The sequence below is a fragment of the Scyliorhinus torazame genome, chromosome 8 (assembly GCF_047496885.1).
Source record: "Scyliorhinus torazame isolate Kashiwa2021f chromosome 8, sScyTor2.1, whole genome shotgun sequence".
Classification (NCBI taxonomy): domain Eukaryota; kingdom Metazoa; phylum Chordata; class Chondrichthyes; order Carcharhiniformes; family Scyliorhinidae; genus Scyliorhinus; species Scyliorhinus torazame.
The window spans coordinates 210,779,733-210,799,909 of record NC_092714.1 but is presented as its reverse complement, the minus strand read 5'-3'; the positions used below and the strand labels follow the sequence as shown (position 1 = coordinate 210,799,909).

The window sequence follows — 20,177 nt, the reverse complement described above, 5'->3', positions numbered from 1 at the left end:
CAGGGCTCATAGGGAGAAGAGAGAGGGTAGGGAAAGGGAGAGGTTAGTGGGGGAGATTTTAAGGGTGGACAGGGGATATGGAGAGGCCCCTGATGAGGGACTACTCGGGGAGAGGCGAAGTCTCCAGACGGAGTTCGACCTGTTGACACTGGAGAAAGGCACAGGGGGCGATGTATGAATATGGGGAGAAGGCGAGTTGGATGCTGGCACATCAGCTCCGGGAGGATGGCAGAGAGGGAAATAGGTAGAGTCAAGGATGGAAGGGGAACTACGGTGTGGAGTGCGGTGAAAGTGAATGAGGCATTCAAGGCCTTTTACGAGGAGCTGTATAGGTCCCAGCCCCCAGGGGGAAAAGAGGGGATGCGACGATTCTTGGACCAACTGAGATTCCCGAGGGTGGAGGAGCAGGAGGTGGCTGGTTTGGGGGCGCCAATTGGGGTAGAGGAGCTGGTTACAGGACTGGGGAGCATGCAGGCAGGGAAGGCCTTGGGACCGGATGGGTTCCCGGTGGAGTTCTATAGAATTATGTAGACCTGTTAGCCCCGTTGCTGGTAAGGACTTTCAATGAGGCAAGGGAGGGGGGGACCCTGCCCCCGACAATGTCGGAGGCGACGATCTCTTTGATCCTGAAGCGGGATAAGGACCCACTGCAATGTGGGTCGTATAGGCCGATCTCGCTCCTCAACGTAGATGCTAAGTTGCTGGCAAAAGTGTTAGCTACGAGGATTGAGGACTGTGTCCCGGGGGTGATTCACGAGGACCAGATGGGGTTTGTAAAGGGCAGGCAGCTAAATACCAATGTGCGGAGGCTGCTGAATATGATTATGATGCCATCGGTGGAGGGAGTGGCGGAGATAGTGGCAGCTATGGACGCGGAGAAGGCCTTTGACCGTGTAGAGTGGGAGTATCTCTGGGAACTGTTGAAGAGGTTTGGGTTCGGGGGAGGATTTATTAGTTGAGTTAAGCTCCTGTATAAAGCCCCGGTGGCGAGTGTGGCAGGGGTGCCCTCTGTTTTTCCCCCCCCTGCTGTTTGCATTAGCAATTGAACCTTTGGCCATGGCGTTAAGGGAGTCGGGGAAATGGAGGGGGGTGGTCCGAGAGGGAGAGGAGCATCGAGTGTCGCTGTACGCAGACGACCTGTTGCTATATGTGGCGGATCCAGTGGAGGGGATGGTTGAGGTCATGCAGATTCTAAGGGAGTTTGGAGACTTCTCGGGCTATAAGCTCGAGAAGTGGGAAAGAGTGAGCTCTTTGTGGTGCATCCGGGGGATCAGGGAAGAGGGATAGACGACCTACCGTTGAGGGCAGAAAGGAGATTTCGATACTTGGGGATCCAGGTAGCTAGGAGCTGGGGGACACTGCACAAACTTAATTTGACACGGCTGGTGGAACAGATGGAGGAGGACTTTAAAAGGTGGGACATGTTGCCACTCTCGCTCGCGGGTAGGGTACAGTCGATTAAAATGGTGGTCCTCCCGAGGTTTCTTTTTGTATTCCAATGCCTCCCAATTGTGATTACCAAGGCCTTCTTTAAGAGGGTAAGCAGGCGCATTATGGGATTTGTGTGGGCGAGTAAGACCCCGAGGGTAAGGAGGGGGTTTCTGGAGCGTAGCAGAGATAGAGGAGGGCTGGCGTTGCCGAATCTGGGTGGCTACTACTGGGCAGCCAATGTGGCGATGATCCGTAAGTGGGTGATGGAGGGAGAGGGGGCGGCATGGAAGAGATTGGAGATGGCGACCTGCAAAGGAACGAGCCTGGGGGCGCTGGTGACTGCACCGCTGCCGCTCTCGCCGACAAGGTACACCACGAGCCCGGTGGTGGCGGCAACGCTAAAGATCTGGGGGCAGTGGAGACGACACGGGTGCGATGGGAGCCTCGGTGTGGTCCCTGATCAGAGATAACCACCGGTTTGTCCCGGGAAGGATTGACGGAGGGTTTCAGAGCTGGCATCGGGCAGGGATTAGAAGAACGGGGGACCTGTTCATCGATGGGACGTTTGCGAGCTTAGGGGCGCTGGAGGAGAAATTTGGACTACCCCCGGGAAATGCCTTCAGGTACATGCAAGTGAGGGCGTTTGTGAGGCGGCAGGTGAGGGAATTCCCGCTGCTCCCGGATTCAAGACAGGGTGATTTCGGGTGTAAGGGTCGGAGAGGGCAAGGTGTCGGCGATATACCAGGAGATGAAAGAAGAGGGGGAGGCTTTGGTAGAGGAGCTGAAGGGTAAATGGGAAGAGGAGCTGGGGGAGGAGATTGAGGAGGGTCTGTGGGCTGATGCCCTAAGCAGGGTTAACTCCTCTTCCTCGTGTGCCAGGCTGAGCCTGATACAATTTAAGGTTGTTCACATAGCGCATATGACGGGGGCGAGACTGAGTAGGTTCTTTGGGGTGGAGGACAGATGCGGGAGGTGCTCAGGAAGCCCGGCGAACCATGTCCATATGTTGTGGTCATGCCCGGCACTGGATGGGTTCTGGAGGGGAGTTGCGAGAACAGTATCTAAGGTGGTGAAAGTCTAGGTCAAGCCAAGCTGGGGGCTAGCACAATTTGGAGTAGCGGACGAGCCGGGAGTGCAGGAGGCGAAAGAGGCCGGCATTCTGGCCTTTGCGTCCCTGGTAGCCCGGCGAAGGATCTTGTTAGTGTGGAAGGATGCGAAGCCCCCCAGTGTGGAAGCCTGGATAAATGATATGGCAGGTTTTCTCAAGTTGGAAAGGATAAAGTTTGCCTTGAGAGGGTCTGTGCAGGGGTTCCCCAGGCGGTGACAACCATTCCTAGACCATCTCGCGGAGTGTTAGATGGAGTTCGGTCGACAGCAGCAGCAATCCGAGAGGGGGGGATATCTCTTTCTGGGGGGGGGGGGGGGGGGGGGGAGGGAAGGGAGGTTCTTCGGGGGGGCATCTGAGCAAGAAAATACATAAACGATCCGGAAAACTGATGTGTACGGGAGGAATCCAATGTACAAAGTTCTGTATCATATTGATTTGCCATGTTTATGTCTTGCTATGCAAGTTTTTTCTTCTTTTTTGTTACGGGGGGGGGGGGGGAGGGGGTGGAGTTTGTTTATATGGTTGAAAATTCTGTTAAAAATTCTTACTAAACATTTTTTTTTAAAAAAGGTTATGCAACTGCTGCATTTCCTTTATCAATGTATTTTAGTTTTCCATAACTCTTTAATTTGTCATAATTTACTTGCATTTCGCATATCAGTGTTTGCTGTCCTAATTAAACTATTTCTCCCAAATTGAGTATCAATTTTATCCCATATTATGCTCTATAGAAGTTTGGTCATTGCTAATATTAGGCTGACCTGTCTATAGCTACCTGGTTATTCCTTTCTCCCTTCATGAATAGTTTGTTGGTTCACTTTTAATAGCAGAAAACATTAATGTTATAAGATAAAGTCAACTTTTATTAAAACATTTATTTCAATTCCAGGTCAAATGTGCACGGTATTGGCCAAGTAAAGAAGAAGTGGACATAATATTTGCAGACACAAAATTCAAATTAACATTGATTTCTGAGGATGTAAAATCATACTACACAGTACGGCAATTGGAAGTGGAAAACCTTGCAGTAAGTGCATCATGCAGATGCTGAATTTGGGAATTTCAGTTTTTGAAATATAACTCTTTCGATTATGTGGTACTTCCGGTAACAGTGGCTTAATTTCCACTACACAATTTCCATAAGGAAGGATAACCAAAGTTAAATAAAATGTTAGTGAAGTATTTATATTAGATGCACTTGTATGGTATTTTAGGGTATACAAACTTTAAACTATAGTTTTGCTCCTTCAAGGGCACCAAATGAAAAGGATTTCTTATGCCCATGGATGGGGGAATGAATGGGTATGAAGGAAACACTAAAGGAATGTATGCTTGAGATTTTTTTTAATAATCAAGTCACCTTAATGGAAATTATTTCTTCAGTCAAAGATAATCTGTAAAGAATTTGAATTTTTATTGAGCCTTTCATAAACTTAATGTATCCTCAAATTGTTTTGCATCCATCTAGTTACTTTAGAAGTGCACTCAGATTTTTATAGGCAAAGACCGAAAGACCCCACAAAAAACATTACTCCCTAAAACATTATTCTGAATATCTAGCTTAACTTTGTAATCTAAGTAAATTTGCAGTGACAAACCTTGGGTAATGAAGCAGTTGATCCTTTATTTAAATAGTCACTTAGTAGTACAGAACTTGAATTGCTGAAAAAAAGAGGCATGCTGCTGCAGCTTTTTGACTTGCATTTATCAGGACAGATGCAAGAATGCCAAATTTCAAAGGAAGTAACCATTCTTACTGCTGCCTTCTGCACTGTAACCATTTTATGATTCTACATGCCATCTATGCAAAGACAAGTTCCTTCTGTGGATAAATGAAAATTACGGTGGGTGGATACCATTTTGCCATTGATCGAAGCTAGTAAATAATGGTTTTGCAGATCAGTAGAAATTCCAGACATTAAATTAAATTGGAACCTTTTTCAGTTTGTTGGCTCAATTCACAAATAATGACCTTGTTGGTAGCACTCTCCTGATTCAAGGTTGGAGGTGCAAACTCCATGACCAAGTTGAGGATGTCACCTAGCTGACATCTCAGTGCAGCAACGACAAGTGTTCCATGGGCACATTGTTGCCATATAATGAATGAAGCATTAAATTCCAAGTTCTATCTGCAGCTTCAAGTGATGCAAAAGCTCCCATGGCAATCTGAAGGGGGAGCAGGAGGATCTCTGTTTTGGTCAACATCCACTCTTGGCAGCATGGTCAAAACAGCTGGTCATTTCATCTAGTAACTATTTGTGATACTTACCTGTGCGCAAACTGTTTCCTGTATTGGCCTATAGAAATGATTACACTTCAAAACATTTTTTTAATGTTCCTTTCTTGGATGCAGGCATAACTGACAAGGCCAGCATTTATTGCCCATTCTTAAACACCCTTGAGAAGCTGGTGGTGCACTACCTTCTTGAACCACTGCAGTCCAGTGCTGTTAGGGAAGAAGATCCAGAGGTTGACTCAGTGACAGTGAAACAAAGGCAATATAGTTCCAAATCAGGATGATGTGTAACTTAAAAGGGAACTCCCAAGCAGTGTTCCCATGCACGGCTGCTCTTGTCCTTTTAGGTCATAGAGGTTATGAGTTTGGGAGGTGCTGTCGAAGGAGCCTTGGCTAGTTTGTGCAGTGCATGTTGTAGATGTTATACACTGCTTTCACTGCACACTCACAATGGAAGGAATGAATGTTCTAAGGTGGTTGATGGGGGTTAACAATCAAGCGGGCTGCTTTTCCTTGAATGATGTCAAGCTTGAGCTGCACTCATCCAGGCAAGTGGAGTGTATTCCATCACGCCCTGACTTCTGCCTTGTAGATGGTGAGAAGGCTTCTTTTGATGTGTCAGAGGTTTGTTACTGCCCACAGAATTGCTCATCTCAAAACCTGCTCTTGTAGCCACATCATTTATTTGGCTGGTCCAGTTAAGTTTCTGGTCAGTGGAAAACCACGCAGTATGTGTTAATGGGGCATTCTGTGATGGTTGACTATCATGGAGAATAGAGGATTTGGTTCTCATTAGAGATGGTCATTGTCTGACACATTGTAGTGGCAATTGACTGTTTCTGAGGACGAAAGAGGCTTAGGAAGGGAATTCCACTGCTTGTGGCCGAGGCAGTTGTAAGCGTGGCCTCCAATTGCAAAGCATTTAATAACTGGGAGGCCTGAGGTCCGATTTGGATGAACACAGATGGTTTGGAAGGGTTTGAGGTTTCACGGGACTGGGAAGGGCAAGGCCATGGGAGTGTTTGAAAACAAGAATGAGACTTCCCAAATCTATCTGCTTGCCTGAAGCCAATGTAGCCAGTATAAGTTGATGAGTTCTGGGTTGATGGGCGAATGGGCTTTGGTCTGAGTTAGGACACAGGCAACAGAGTTTAGGTGACCCAAATTTAATAGAAAGAATGTGGGCAATGGCTAGGATTGCATTGGAATGGTCAAGTCGTTAATAAGTCATGAATGAAGGTTTCAGCAGTAGATGAGGCGGGGTGCAGTTGGGCAAGGTTACGGGTGATCCTAATGATGGCGAATTGTTTTGCATTAATAGTTCAAACTTGGTTTTAAAATTGTGCTTTTACATTTATTTATATTCCTATTTTGACTATACTAAAAGGCAGCAATGTACAGTCAGACTGATCCCAATCTGTGTTTTGATATGGTAACTGGAAGGGAGAAGCACTCCTGCTGGATGTTTATGATTTCTTTCTGATTATCAGAATCTGCTCTGACGCAGTAAGCTGTGGAATCTCTCCAAAAGATGCTAATTGTCAATGGTACATGTCTATGGGTGGCATTTTCATGCACAAATCCAAACCAATAAGTACTTTGAAGTATTTTAATGTAGCAAATGCAGCAACCAGTTTGTGAAGAGCAAGGTCCCACAAACTGCAGTGTGATGTTGATTGAGGGATAAATATTGGCCATGACACTGGAGATATCTCCCCTGCTTCCCTTCAAATTATGCTATTAGATATTTTGCATTCAGCTCTGTTTAACTTCTGCAAAAGGTGACAACTCAGACAGTGCAGCACTCCCTCAATGAGTTGGTAGTCTGGATTTTTGTGCTCTCCAGTCTCTGGAGTAAGACTTTGAACTCACAATCTTCTCTCAGATGTGCGGGAGCTCCCGACTACTGACACACAATGGTGAAGGTTAGGAAGCTATTTAACTAAGAAGCTAACCTCACACTCAGTTGCCTACATACAACTAAGAAGGGAAACATAGCTAACCTCGCACTCAATTGCCTCCATACACAATCACTCTCCAATATGGGATATTAGTTAACAGTCTGAATGGAAAATCCTGATTTTTGCTTTTCCTCCTAGCTGGGTAGAATGGGTAAAACCAATTGCATTGTCCTAACTAATATAAAACTAAAATAATAGCAAACTACTGTGGATGTTGATCTGAAATGAAAACAGAAAATGTTGGATAAACTCAGCAGGTCTGGCAGCATCTGTGGAGAAACAGATTTAACACTTCAAGTACATATAGAATTAATCCGTGTAGAGTAAAAATCGAGCCATGGAATCCCTTGACCTATGTGGCTTAATACAATGCTGAGTCCTCAATTTATTAAATATTTAACAGTTAATTCTGTTGTCGAAGTCCTATTTCTACTTTTAATAGTGGAACAAAGTTAAAAGGTGATTTTGAATGTAATGTTATTGCTGGTGTGTCTGAATATCTGTGGTGTTTGGTTGAAATGCAATTGGCATTGTGCAATGCACTGAATATCCATTGGCATGTGTCTAATGGGATTTTTATTTCTAAAGCTAGTGTGATCAATATAATTGAAATATTAAAGCAAATGTTCTTGATGCAAATGATTCGTATATCGAGCATTGCCTGAAGGGAAGTGCATGGTTTTCAGAAGTTACTATGATCTGTTAATTATTCGTTAACTTTCTTTATCCCTAGTTCCTTCAGACTTCTATTAACATACATTAGATATTTCCAAAAATAAGTTTGTATTTTGGAAGATGTATGTGTTGAAGGCTAAAAGCTTTTAATGGAAAACATTTCATATAGAACAATACTACGCATGACATTTATTCCTCCATTATCATTTTGCCTATTTAGACCGAAGAAACCAGGGAAATTTTGCACTTTCATTATACCACATGGCCTGATTTTGGAGTTCCAGAATCTCCTGCTTCCTTCCTTAACTTCCTTTTCAAAGTGAGAGAATCTGGCTCACTGAATCCAGAGCATGGACCTATTATGGTTCATTGCAGTGCCGGGATAGGACGATCTGGCACTTTTTCTCTGGTTGATACTTGTCTTCTTCTGGTAAGTAGATTTTAATATTTTGTACTGACTTTTTAAAATCGGTTTCTGGTCTTGATCTTAAAAAATATGTTTTGCCTTTTCAATGAAAACTAAGTGATTTATGACTGCACACTTAGAAGGACGTTTATTAGTCCAATGATCTAGTTCGCTTTCTGGACACAATTGGCATAAACAGCAGACTTCCCAGCAGCACACTGTACTTAATTCTCAGGAAAAGTACTGGATATAATTATCATCCAGGAAAAGCTCTCAAGAAACCCAAGAGAAAAGGAGATAAACAACTTGAGTAACAGCTGTTTAAAAGAATCATCTTCTGTTTGAGACTTTTACCAAAGGAAATTCATTTGTTTTCTTAATTATCTCTGAAGAAAATGTTGCTGCAAGCTCTGTATTTTGGCTACGGAATATTTATTCCTACAAATAGACGTCAATCCAGCTTATCACTCTTTGTTACTGGTGGTTGATGAACAGTCCAGTTTACAAGAATATTACTGCCATCTAATTTGTTTCGGGAATTCAGAACTAAAATTACTTGATTCCCACAGGACATGTTAGCAGACTTAAAGCAACAGCTCCTTTCCAGCTATGCTCCAGATCCCAGACAAATAGCATGACTTACTCAGTTACTACTTGGAGTGTCACATTTAATGTAGATGTAGAGACTAATTTTGAAATTGACACCCAGAAAAAGACTGAATGCAAATTTTTTGAATGTTCTTTTATAGGACGTTAACCAATGCAGTTAAGCTTGTGTAACTGTTTGCATTCAAGTGGTTCACCCTCTTCACTTACTCTTCGCCAGACAGACATATTTGTGCTCTCACATGCGCTAAAACACATGTGCAGATGCACTTGTTATGCAAAAAAACTCTTAACAAGCAGTAAGGATACTTGGTGTCCCAAAGGGGTCAGACAAGCATGACTGGAGCTGTGATTTTCTTGATTTGATACCAATGTTTGACTCATTTGCAGATGGACAAGCGGAAAGATCCTTTGTCCGTGAATGTTAAACAGGTTTTATTAGAAATGAGGAAATATCGTATGGGCCTCATTCAAACAGCTGATCAAATGCGTTTCTCCTATATGGCTATTATCGAAGGGGCAAAATTCATTATGGGAGACTCCTCTGTACAAGTAAGTACTTCAGTTTTGTTCATTGATTTGTCTGTTAACAGAAAATAATTAAATTGCTTTTATATAGCACTTTACACAGGACAGGTCAAAGAGTTTCACACCCAGCAGGATTCTTTTGGGAGTGTTATGTAGATAAATACAAAAAACAGTTTATGCACATTAAGGTGCCACAAACTGCAAAAAGATAATTATTTTAGTGGTGTTAGTTGAGGGATGTCTTCAGAAGGTGCCATGAGATTCTTTACACACAACTGAACAGACACTTTGACAGGTTGCCTGAAAGGGCAGCACCTCCATCAATGCAGCATTCCCTTAGTGCAGTGACATGTGTGCTCATGTCTGGGGTGGAGTATGAATTCACAATCTTCTACCGTACTAGCCCAAGCTGGTAATAATTACGGAATTAATCATTGGTTTCTAAACCAAAATATCACTAAATGTAAACAAAACCTAGCGATTGTTTTTTTTTTTTTATATATATATATATATAATATATATATATATATATATATATATATAGAGAGAGAGAGAGAAGTTAACTATTGTGTATTACTCTGGATTTTCAGTAATACATACAAATGCAGATAAGTTATGACAAAGTAATAACATAATACTGTTAAGGTTTTATTTATTATTAACTACTTTATCGATGTGCAAACCCTGTTCTATACAAGGCACATGACCTGCTGAAAATGCTATCTTTATGAAGCTGCTTCACTGAGTAAATGAAGTGGCTAGTCCCTGCTCAGCATTTACTTTTGTGGCGTAACAAGTGAAAACGGATCAGAACTGGCTTGGTGGACCAGAATTCTACCTCTGTGTCATTTTTAATCAAGAATATGTAATGATCATATAAGCCCTTTATCCTTTGAATGATCTTCTGGAGAAAGCCTGAACACGTTAGGCCGATATCCAGTGGGGTTTAGAAGAATGAGAGGGGATCTTAGTGAAACATGCAAGATCATGAAGGGGCTTGATAGGTGGATATGGGGAAGATGTTTCCTCTTGTGAGGGAGACCAGAACTAGGGGGCACGGTTTAAAAGTAAGATGTCTCCCTTTTAAGATGGAGATGAGAGAGAATTTCTTCTGAGGGTCAGTGATCTGAGGAATTTCCTTTCCCAGAGAGTAGTGGAGGCTCGGTCATTTATTCAAGGTTGAGTTGGATAGATTTTTGATAGACAAGGGGATAAGTTGAAACCACCATTAACTCAACCATGATCTTATGGAATGGTCGAGCAAGCACGAAGGGCCAAATGGCCTACTCTTAAGTCCTATGTTCCTATATATATATATGTTGCCTCGCTCTCCCGGCTTCAACAGTTCTTATGAGAAATGAGTTTGAACAGCCTCCGCTGTTTTCCTAAATAGTTTTGCAAAGCATACAACTGTCTAAACCTTGACATGAAATGGATTAATTTAACAGTCACTTCAGGCACAGCAGTGGTTGGCATAGGAAATGGAAAATTTATTTTGGTTTTGTAGCAGATACTGATCTGTGCCTGGGGTTATACTGATATGGCACTCTATTTGAAAACTACAAAATGAGTGACTGAAAATTCTCTAGACGGATGGGTGGGTTAGTTAACTGTGGTGTGGTTGGAGCCTGCAGACCACAAGGTCCTGGGCTCAATCCCTAGTGAATGTGTAGTTAGCTGGTATCAGCTGAGCTATTAGTGGAAGCACTAAAATTAGCCTTGTTTATTGAGTGGTGTTGAAGAAAAATATCAACCGTGTTTCTGCACCTTATTCCTGAGCAGTGATGTCATTCTGTTTGAAATTCCATGTCCGTGCTTATCTGGTTAGAACTGGATTAGGCTGAACAGTACTATCCCCCATTCTCTTAATGGCAGCTGCCTACGTTCAAGCATGATGAATAGCTGTCTGTTACGATGGAAACTTATGCAACATAAGGTGGGGAAGGGACCAAGAGGAAGGTAGAGGGAGAAAATAATTTGATCAACCAACTTGGTTGCCTTTTAAAACATGTTTTAATTTAAGGAACAATGGAAAGAGCTGTCCAATGAAGACCTTGACCCACCTCCAGAGCATAGTCCTCCACCTCCGCGGCCTCCAAAAAGAGCAACTGAGACACCCAATGGTAAAACGCCGGATCATAGGATAAGCTTTTCAGACCCAGATGAGAGAATGTGTGAAGAAAGCATGGAAGAAATCCATGATGGCATGAAGAACCAACTTACCAGGTCGAGAGCAGAAAGGTAGTTGTAAGGATGAAGCTACCCTGACCGGTTTAAAGCAATTTAAAACCGTTCAAGTGCATAAAGTTGTTAAGTCATCATTGTATATTCTGAGTGTATTCTGACATTGCATTATTCAAATTTGAAAGCAGCAGTTTACATGGGAGAGAAGTCTAAACTTATTGGTGCGTGGTACATTTTTGCTAACTAAAAAAGAAGCTCCTAAAAGCTGCTTTGAGGATACCAGCTGACCTTCCTGAATTTAGTTGTGAATCAACAGCTCTGCTGCAACAGCATTGTTTGAAAGTCTTCACTCCCAGTTGAGGTGTGGCCAGATAAACTTAGCCAGTGAAACTATGCATTGTATTTCAGTCCAAAATAAAATTGATGCATTCAACAACCAGTCATTTAAAGGCAAATGATTTGATTTATTTACAGTTCTCCTGTAAATCAAAAATTGTACTTTTCCACCTGAGAAAATAATCCATCTACCATTTATATATAAACAGTAATCCTGGGGAATAGTGCAATTGGCTGGGGAATTTACTCGTGCCACAATTGCCTTAAGCAGGGGTGGTATGACTGGACCAAATACTCGCTTCCATTTGCAGTATTTAAATTGTAGGAATTCCTATTTTATTGAGCTGACAATTAAGCCTTAGCGTCAATTTGAAGCCAGGTAAAAAGCAAAAAAAAAAATGCCTTTTACTCATCCAAGTATAAAAATTCCTTCACTTACAAATCTCTTTTTACAAGTGAAAGTTTACTTGGTGTTATTCAGGATGGTTCAACATGTTGATCCAACAACTTGATGCAGTGAGTAAATGAGTCCGGCTAATCAAGACGGTCACGGGTTCAATCTTCAGTCTGAGAGTAAAGTTCATTTTGGCTGTCATGCCCCCATTTTTTCTTTATTTGTTCATGGGATGTGGGTGTCGCAGGCTGTGCCAGCATTTATTGCCCATCCCTAATTGCCCTTGATGGGGCAGTTAAGAGTCTAAACCACATTTTGTTATGGGTCTGGAGTCACATGTAGGCCAGACCAGATAAGGACAGCAGATTTCCTTCCCTGAAGGACATTAGTGAATCGGATGGGTTTTTACGACGATCGACAATGGCTTCATTATCATCGTTAGATTTAATTCCAGATTTTTATTGAATTCAAATTTCACCATCTGCAGTGGTGGGATTCGAACCCGATCCCCAGAGCAGTGGCAGGATTTGAACCCTGGATCCCCAGAGCATTACTCTGACCCAGAACATTACTCTGGTTCTCTGGTTTACTAGTCCAGTGACAATTTTTGTGTACGGTCTCGCACCAGCTGGCGATTGAGGGAGTGGAATTCTTTCTGGTTATGGTATAGGACAACAGGTTGACACGCAGAAACCAGAAAGCAATGTGCGGTGTTAATGTGACCCCTGCATTATGGGGAAGCCTGTAATCCTTGCAAAGCTGCACGCACTAAAGAGAATATGAAATGTAGTCGGCTGAATAGAGACTTTCAGTGATCTCGTATTACGACAGTGGGCAGCATACTGCGAGATGTTGTAGGTATCTCCAGCTCTAGTCTAGAAGGAGGCAGATGCATAAGTTCATGGCTATGGTAGCCTTCACAGCCAGTTAAAATGTAGCCCTCATCCTGCTGAGATTACAGCTATGGCTGCGACAGGTACCAGTGACTGACTGTTACTGACGCACAGATATCTGAGACTGCCCATTGCTGAGATTCAAGTAGGAGAACTGTTCCCTGAACACCCTTGGTAGATATGCCCTCCTGATGAGAGCCCTTCACCCTGCTTTTTAGAGCATTTTGTTTTGCTCTCTGTGCCCTTCAATTATTCTCCGAGCCATGCTATATTTCAAGGTGAATACCTGCCGGTATATTGAATGTGTAAGGCTTTGCACCCCTTTAACGCAGAGATAGACTTGTCAACAATGCTTGTTATGAATCGACTTTATTGAGAGAAAGAGGACAGATTTGTTAAGTCCTCGGGTAAAATGTGTTGTCAAAGTTTGGTGGTGGTTTACAGTTAATGAGGAAAATACTCCTGAGTCTAGATTTGCACATCAGAGTACACAAAAATGGTTTTTCACAGCTTGAGTCTTTGAGCCCCATATTGTGCATCACTTGACCCCCTCCCCTTGGAGATTGATCTTGCTGCTGAAAGATTCTTCAGCCATCTGTGACTGTTCGCTGAAACATTTGAGTTCTAGAACGACTGCTGGCATCGGCATTACCTGCTGATTGACAGTGATCAGCCTACCCTGTCGCTTCTGGCAGATGCTCACTTCATGTGAACTAATGCCCTCACCAATGTGATGAATTGATGGGCAAAATAAGGCAGTTTCTATAATTGACATCATGCAAACATTCGTTTATAGGATATATTATTCAATAAAATACATATTGGCAATTTGATCATTGCAAAGCTGCAGGGTCTACTTTGATTTTACTGGGATTTCTTGTTGTCTAGTTGTCCCAAAAACAATAACATTAACATTCAGTAAGAAGCAGTAAAAAATACCGGTTAGATGTGTGTTTGTACATTGTGTTCTTTTAAAGTTGACAAATTAAGAATCTTCAGAAAACTGCATATCCTGCAATGTAGGTGCGAATTATGCCATTTTTATCCAGATCTGAAAAATGCCCATTATTTGACATTTTCAGTATATCCGGTGTAGAAACCAGTACTATACTGTTCTCAATATTTTTTTGCTTCATCCTTTTAGTTCAGAACCAGAACTTCGGAAGAGGCATATTGGAGAAAGTACATCTGTGCCCACTCAGACAAGTGAACAGATTAATTCAGGAAGAAGCGAAGAGGATGATGAGGTGGTGGAGGAGAAACCTTCATGGTTACATTGGAAACCTTTTGTGGTTAATGTATGTGTGGTCACTGCTTTTGCAGCTGGGGCTTACCTATGTTACAAGGCATGCTTCCATTGACAAACACCCTAGCGGATAAATGTATGTATTATACAGTATAGTAAACAAAATATTTGATGTTTTGAAAAGCTGGAGGACCCCATGTCTTAAGAAGCAAACCTAGTTTCTAGGGCTGGAGCTCGGTGCGATTATAGGGATATGATGATGCACTATGATTTGTTGTAGTTCCATGGTCCCAAGAGCATAACATTCAAATCTCAGGGCCTTGAATATTCAGGAGAAAGCAGTAAAAATGCCAAATAGCTCTTTTTGTGTGTGTGTGTGTGTGTGTGTGCCAGCAGAGGGGAGGGAGGGTGTTGTACATTGCATTCTTTTAAAATTGAGAAATGAATCACTTTCAGAAAAATACATGTCCTGTGACCTGAGCAAACATAATTCATAATTACTTTGTTAGTGTCAATTGTGCCATTTTTTTCAACCTAATGAAAAATGCCCAATATATGTTCTTTAGAAACAGAATATAGCATTTGTGTTTAAATTGTGGTTTACTTCCAAACACTTTCCAAGAGTCAAAAATGTATTTTCTAACACAACTTGGGCTGCACCTGTGGTGAAATTGAATTAATCTCAGCAAAGCTTTGGCTCTACATTGTCGCTTTTGTTAAAACCGGCCTGCTTAAGAAGCTTCCACTGCTGCTCAGGGTATCCCAGCAAAATAGACCTCTTCAGTTGTGTCTGTTAAACATTTTGCATTATACAAATGCTTGTGTTCTTGTTTGCACAAACCATCTGAATGCAAAGTAAGTTAACTGGCACTTGGCCTTTTCCTATTTAGCAACCATATAATGAAGATGGGGGTAATACAACAAAATGCAAAACACTTCCACCAGCATTTCTACAGCTGAACCACAAATAAAATCTAAACTGTTATGTCAACAACTTAACATCTTTCACTCCATATTTATTTGTAACTGTAAGTCAATTTTTTAGCCATCAATGTACCTAAAAATATACCATTTTTCATCTGAGCCTTGCATCAAAGGCTCATAGTAAAATAAAATACCTCATGCCAGTATTGGAAGCTGACCACCAACTGCTCCGTAAAGCATTGGGTACCAGTACTTCATCTTGAGGGAAAATTGTAAGTAATCAGTATATAGTTTTGTTGTCTTAAAATGAAAAGATTTGACCTTTTTGGAACATGTATATCAAAATACAGGGATACTAATATATAATAGGAAATCAGTGTGTAAGCTATAGAATTGTTTTTTTTAATGGTCTGGATGTATATTGTATCCTGGCAGTTGTACATTGAATAACAATGTAGTAGAATGCATGCAGGCTCTATTAGCATCATTAAATATGAAATTGCTTGGAAGATGAAAGATGTACATCTTCAATTACTACTGTGAACCTGTGTTGCATAAGTTGAAAATAATTGCATGATTGTTCTGGTTGGTAATAATGGCAGTGGTTATGAGGCAGACACTGAAAAGTTAAGCCTTCAGTGGTTGATTTCCATGATGGATGTTTATATAAAAGCGAGCATACCTGTGTTTCAACCTATTATGGCATGTGTATATATAAATATATATATATATATATATAGTGGTTTTTTTCTAATCAGTGTAATTGAAATGTTCGTCACATTTCAGGTATTTAGGATCTAGTTCAAACATTCCAAAATTGTCTACAGGGTTTGTTCACGTCTCCTCTTTTCTGCTGTCATAATCGGGGCAGTTCTATAAGTGCTTAACTGTGATGATAAAGGTCAACTTTGGAGAGATTTTTTTTCAGGTATGGCTCTCAACTGGCCTCCTGCATCTTCATACAGGAATGTTACTGACTAATCTGGTGACTCCCTCTATTTTATACATTACCAGTTTCTTGGCTGACTTGAGGCACTTTGTAGAACTTCATCCAGAAAAGTTCGCATTTTAAAAGTCTTGATCAACGTTAAGCCCTATTCAAATCAATCCAGCAGAAGTGAGGGGTGAATAAACTCATCAGATTTTAAACTTAAAGACTCTTGTATAATGTAGTTTGGTGTGTACAGAAGAATTAAAAGGTGGTGTGTTGGTATACCTCTTAAATGACAAGAATGCTAAATAGCTGCTTTAATATAAACAAGCTATTGAGCTGTTCTGCTACATGCCTTAATTAAAATTCTCCTTGGCTCTTGCTCTTTACTGCATGGCCATACCAATAAAATAATTGAACAGATTAAACCATTAGATTGTGGTAGTGAACATTTTGCACATTTTGATACTATGAACAGATTGTGGACCATTAATAAAATGTACATTTTCAATTAAAACAAAATGATGATTCATGGGGTATGTAATGTTTCAAAGAGTTTATCTTTAACAGTTTTACCAAGGAGTTGTGCTTTTCCTTCTCCAGTCAGAAAAATAGTACGGTGAACCCCACTGTAGATTTTACTGTGTTCAGTGTCAACAGTGCAGCCCAGATCCCCAGTTCATTACCTTTAATTAGATTTTGTACAATTCCAAATTCAACTTGCAATAAAGTTTGCAATGTGGGTATGTTATCCCCAACTTCTGGACAAATGTGTAAGAGATGTCAGCCCTTCGAAGTACAGCATATTTTAAATATGAAAGAATCTTTGCCCCACACCCTGCCATCTTCTAGATCATCTCATGACTCTGGCTTAACTAGGAAATAAAGGCAAAAGGTATAGAATGGTGGAGAACATGTGTAATCGGAGCAGTTTGCAGCCACTTTTCTGATGCTAAAATCTGGCAGTGTGTGCAGCTGATCAGTAAAGTATTACCAGTTACGGGGTATGGAAGCCTAATTTAATTCGGAGTGATCAATATTGTCATTAGCAGCAAATGTAATCATTGACTCATGAAATTACCTTTGATAGACATATCTTTATGAAAATAACAGCTTGTAATTGGAATACTTTGTTTTTTATTCAAGCTATAAAAAAAATTGAACTTTCTCAAATATGTGAAGGTGTATAAAGAGTTGTGTACTTGAATTTTGGTCCAGACTGTCCAGCAGATTTTCAAGGAACAAGCAAATAAACTGTCGTATTTAATATTGATTATCATTGTGGGGTCTAAAGTTGAAAGGTTTAGGTAACCAAAAATTCAGCACAACAACCAGTTCTGCAAAGGAAGTATAGGCAAGAGATAAATGGTCAAAGTGATGGAAGCTGTTAGAAACTCCCGCATTACCGTTCATTTAGATCAGTATTGTCCAATATGTTTACCACTAAACACGTGGGGCAAATTGAAGCTGTTCATTTAGAACTGCTCAAAACTGAATTATGTTAAAAGTTGCAGCAGTGGATATGAATATGGGTGTGACTCACGACTACTTTTTGTCATGCATCTCTAATAAAGCAATGACAAATCAACCATGTTTTTAGACAGAAGTCACCTATGTTTATTAGATTATTGTTCAGTTGTAGGGTTTTTAGTATATCTGTAAGCTGGAGGGCTGCTTGTTCAATGAAACCAGAAAAGTAGTGTGCCATTTGTTACATTTGTCCCTGTTCACGCTGAATGCCTCTAACTGATACATTTAAATCCATGTGAAGCCTTGTAAAAAGCAGGGCTGACCTTCAGAAGGACAATGGTCGAATAATTGTCTGGTGAATCTAGTGACGAGATTTTAACTAAACATCTTGATTTTGTTTAGCTGGTAGTTGGTGGATTTTGCAAAACAATTGAGGTGCATGAGCAAAGCATAGTGCTGTATGGCTGCCAATAAGGTTTGAATTTGGAGTTTAGGCAAGCTGGGGCCTTGCAGCAAGGTCCAAAGTGCTCTGTCTTCATCTTATTAGCTTTTCTCAACAGATCTATTGAAAGGCATAGGGAGCTCTTGACGTAAAAAGAGAGATTACAGGAGGCCGGCTATGAGCCGGAGTTCTATTAAATATCCAGACAGTGTTCAGAAATGGCAGGCAACCGAACCTAAGCAATACAAGTCTGCGCAGAAACTAACATGTAGAGATCTGTCAACTCTTCCTGAGTTTTCTGATTATAACAATTCTGATAAAATAGAGACAGTTTACTCTTCAAGATTTTTTTTTTAAATAAGCTGGAGCACGGCCAAAGACGGCTTTATTTACCAGATTGTCACCACCATGTGAGACGATTTGCTTTGCAAAACAGTTGGGTTGTAAAACTCAAAGTTCTCCTGACTGGCAGTGAGCGTCAGTCTTGATTGCTGACTGTTTAAAACTTTGAATCTATTCTCAAAAGATTGTGCACATGTTTTATTAATATTGCATATGTTTTGCATCATGTGGCAGATGTTGTTGCCCTGATTACCGGAAGTTTGGCAAGCATTGAAATCCAATTGGGCAACTGTGATTGAGATAGAAAAGTATTCCATTATTGTGATGGCTACCTCCATATAATTAATATTCACCGCGATCTTCTATTCATTTTGTAAGGGGCGCTGGAGTGTGTCTTTTGGATTAACACAAATCTGTGGCCTCACGTATAATTGATCACAAAGTACCTTTTTGCCGCATAACTGCTATAGTTTGGTGAATGATGTAAACCAACATCTATTGACAGTATTGCAGCAGTATTATCCATAACATGACATCAGATGTAGTTCATTAATGAATCTTAAAATTATGCAACGGTATTTGTCTGTGTAATTAACTAACTAGATTTTCATTTTCTGTACTTTAAATGGCTGAGGAACAGGGAAATCTGTTCAGTGTTTTATTTGTACGGCCTTACACAATTCTTATGTCTGGTGTTGCTGAGAATGCCTCTAGGTAGGAACACATTTGAGTGCTGATGTTTCTTTTCTCCTGTTGTCTTCCCAGCAATGTGATTGTTTTTTTTAAATGGTTAACAAATTCTATAAGATCACACTAGTTTTCATAAATTTCAGGGATGTGTCTTGACTTAACTGGAATTATTTTTGTTTTTATTGATGTACCTTTGGACCAAATATATACAATTTTTTTAAAATACCAACTTGTTTTCATTTGTGTTCCGTTGAACACAAGGCTTGTTTTTATAAAATTTCTCAATGGAATTGTAGCTTTTAATTTAAAATTATAAATTAATTGCTTGCACTAAGTATTTGTCAACAGCATGACTTCAAATAAAACCGTAAATCAGAAAGTTTGATCTTTGAATGTCCTCTCCTAAGTGCACTGCCAAACAACTTCCAATGCTAAACAGCCCACTCCCAGAATTATGAACTGCAAATTGTGGAGCATTTTTTTTTTCAGTCTGGTTTATTTATGTAAATTACAGGTAAGCACTTGGGAGTTAAAAAAGTTGCACTTTTCTGTACCTATAATCTTTAACATTTGAGGTACACTTTTTTTTACTTGAGCTGGTGTGATCTTTTAACGTTCCTACTTGACTGTTTCACATTTTTATTAGCTTTTTGCCACAAAACAGCTTCATGTATTTTACTTTTTCTTGTACAATATCTTGTAGACTAAGAATAACTGTGTTGCTGTTTTCTAGGCAGCATTAGCCACTTCTGCATGTATTGATATTGTATGATTTTCTACGGTTTTATATTGTTCAACCATTTAACCAAAAAAGGGTCTGAGGGCTTTTTGAGCATTTACAGACTTTGCAGACCATTTTCAATTTTACAAGCTGGCTTTCAAATGCACCACATAAATCATTAATTCAAAATAAAACTAATTTGAAAGCAAATCTCATGTTTCACAATGGTATATGTGATATTTTGAACTGCAACCTTCACCTCCAGTTATAAGCTTAAAACATTGGTCAGCTAGTTGTAAAGCAGTGTGTAATAATTTTTTTTTTTTAAGAGCAACCACTTTGATTATCAGTTGGTGATAAATAATTGGGAAGATTCTTAGCTGGTTTTCAATCTTTACAATTATTAATTTGGGACTTTCTTTTTCAATTCCATGTGTACTTCCTCTGTTATCATGCATTCATTAACACACCTGTAGCCATGTACAGTACTAATTTGCTTGTTAAGCTGGACTGCACAGTATTTTTCTATTTGTTTTTCCAATGTGAAAATCATCTTTTATGGATTTTTACTTTTTTTCATGAGATGCATGTGTCGCTGGCAAGGCCAGCATTTGGTGCTCATCCATAATTGCCCTTGAATTGAGTGGCTTGCT

At 40.5% G+C, this 20,177-nt stretch overlaps 1 protein-coding gene across 1 annotated transcript in view; it reads left to right on the top strand.

Annotated features, from left to right (window-relative positions):
* LOC140428358 (tyrosine-protein phosphatase non-receptor type 1-like) overlaps positions 1–19,734 on the top strand; it is a 126,350-nt gene extending 106,616 nt beyond the window's left edge. The window contains exons 5-9 of the mRNA XM_072514740.1: positions 3,429–3,566; positions 7,632–7,841; positions 8,814–8,975; positions 10,975–11,192; positions 13,903–19,734. Of these exons, the coding sequence (XP_072370841.1) occupies positions 3,429–3,566; positions 7,632–7,841; positions 8,814–8,975; positions 10,975–11,192; positions 13,903–14,119 (945 nt within the window). The 3' untranslated portion in view covers positions 14,120–19,734. The remainder of the gene's footprint in view (positions 1–3,428; positions 3,567–7,631; positions 7,842–8,813; positions 8,976–10,974; positions 11,193–13,902) is intronic.
* The last annotated feature ends 443 nt before the right edge of the window (positions 19,735–20,177 follow it).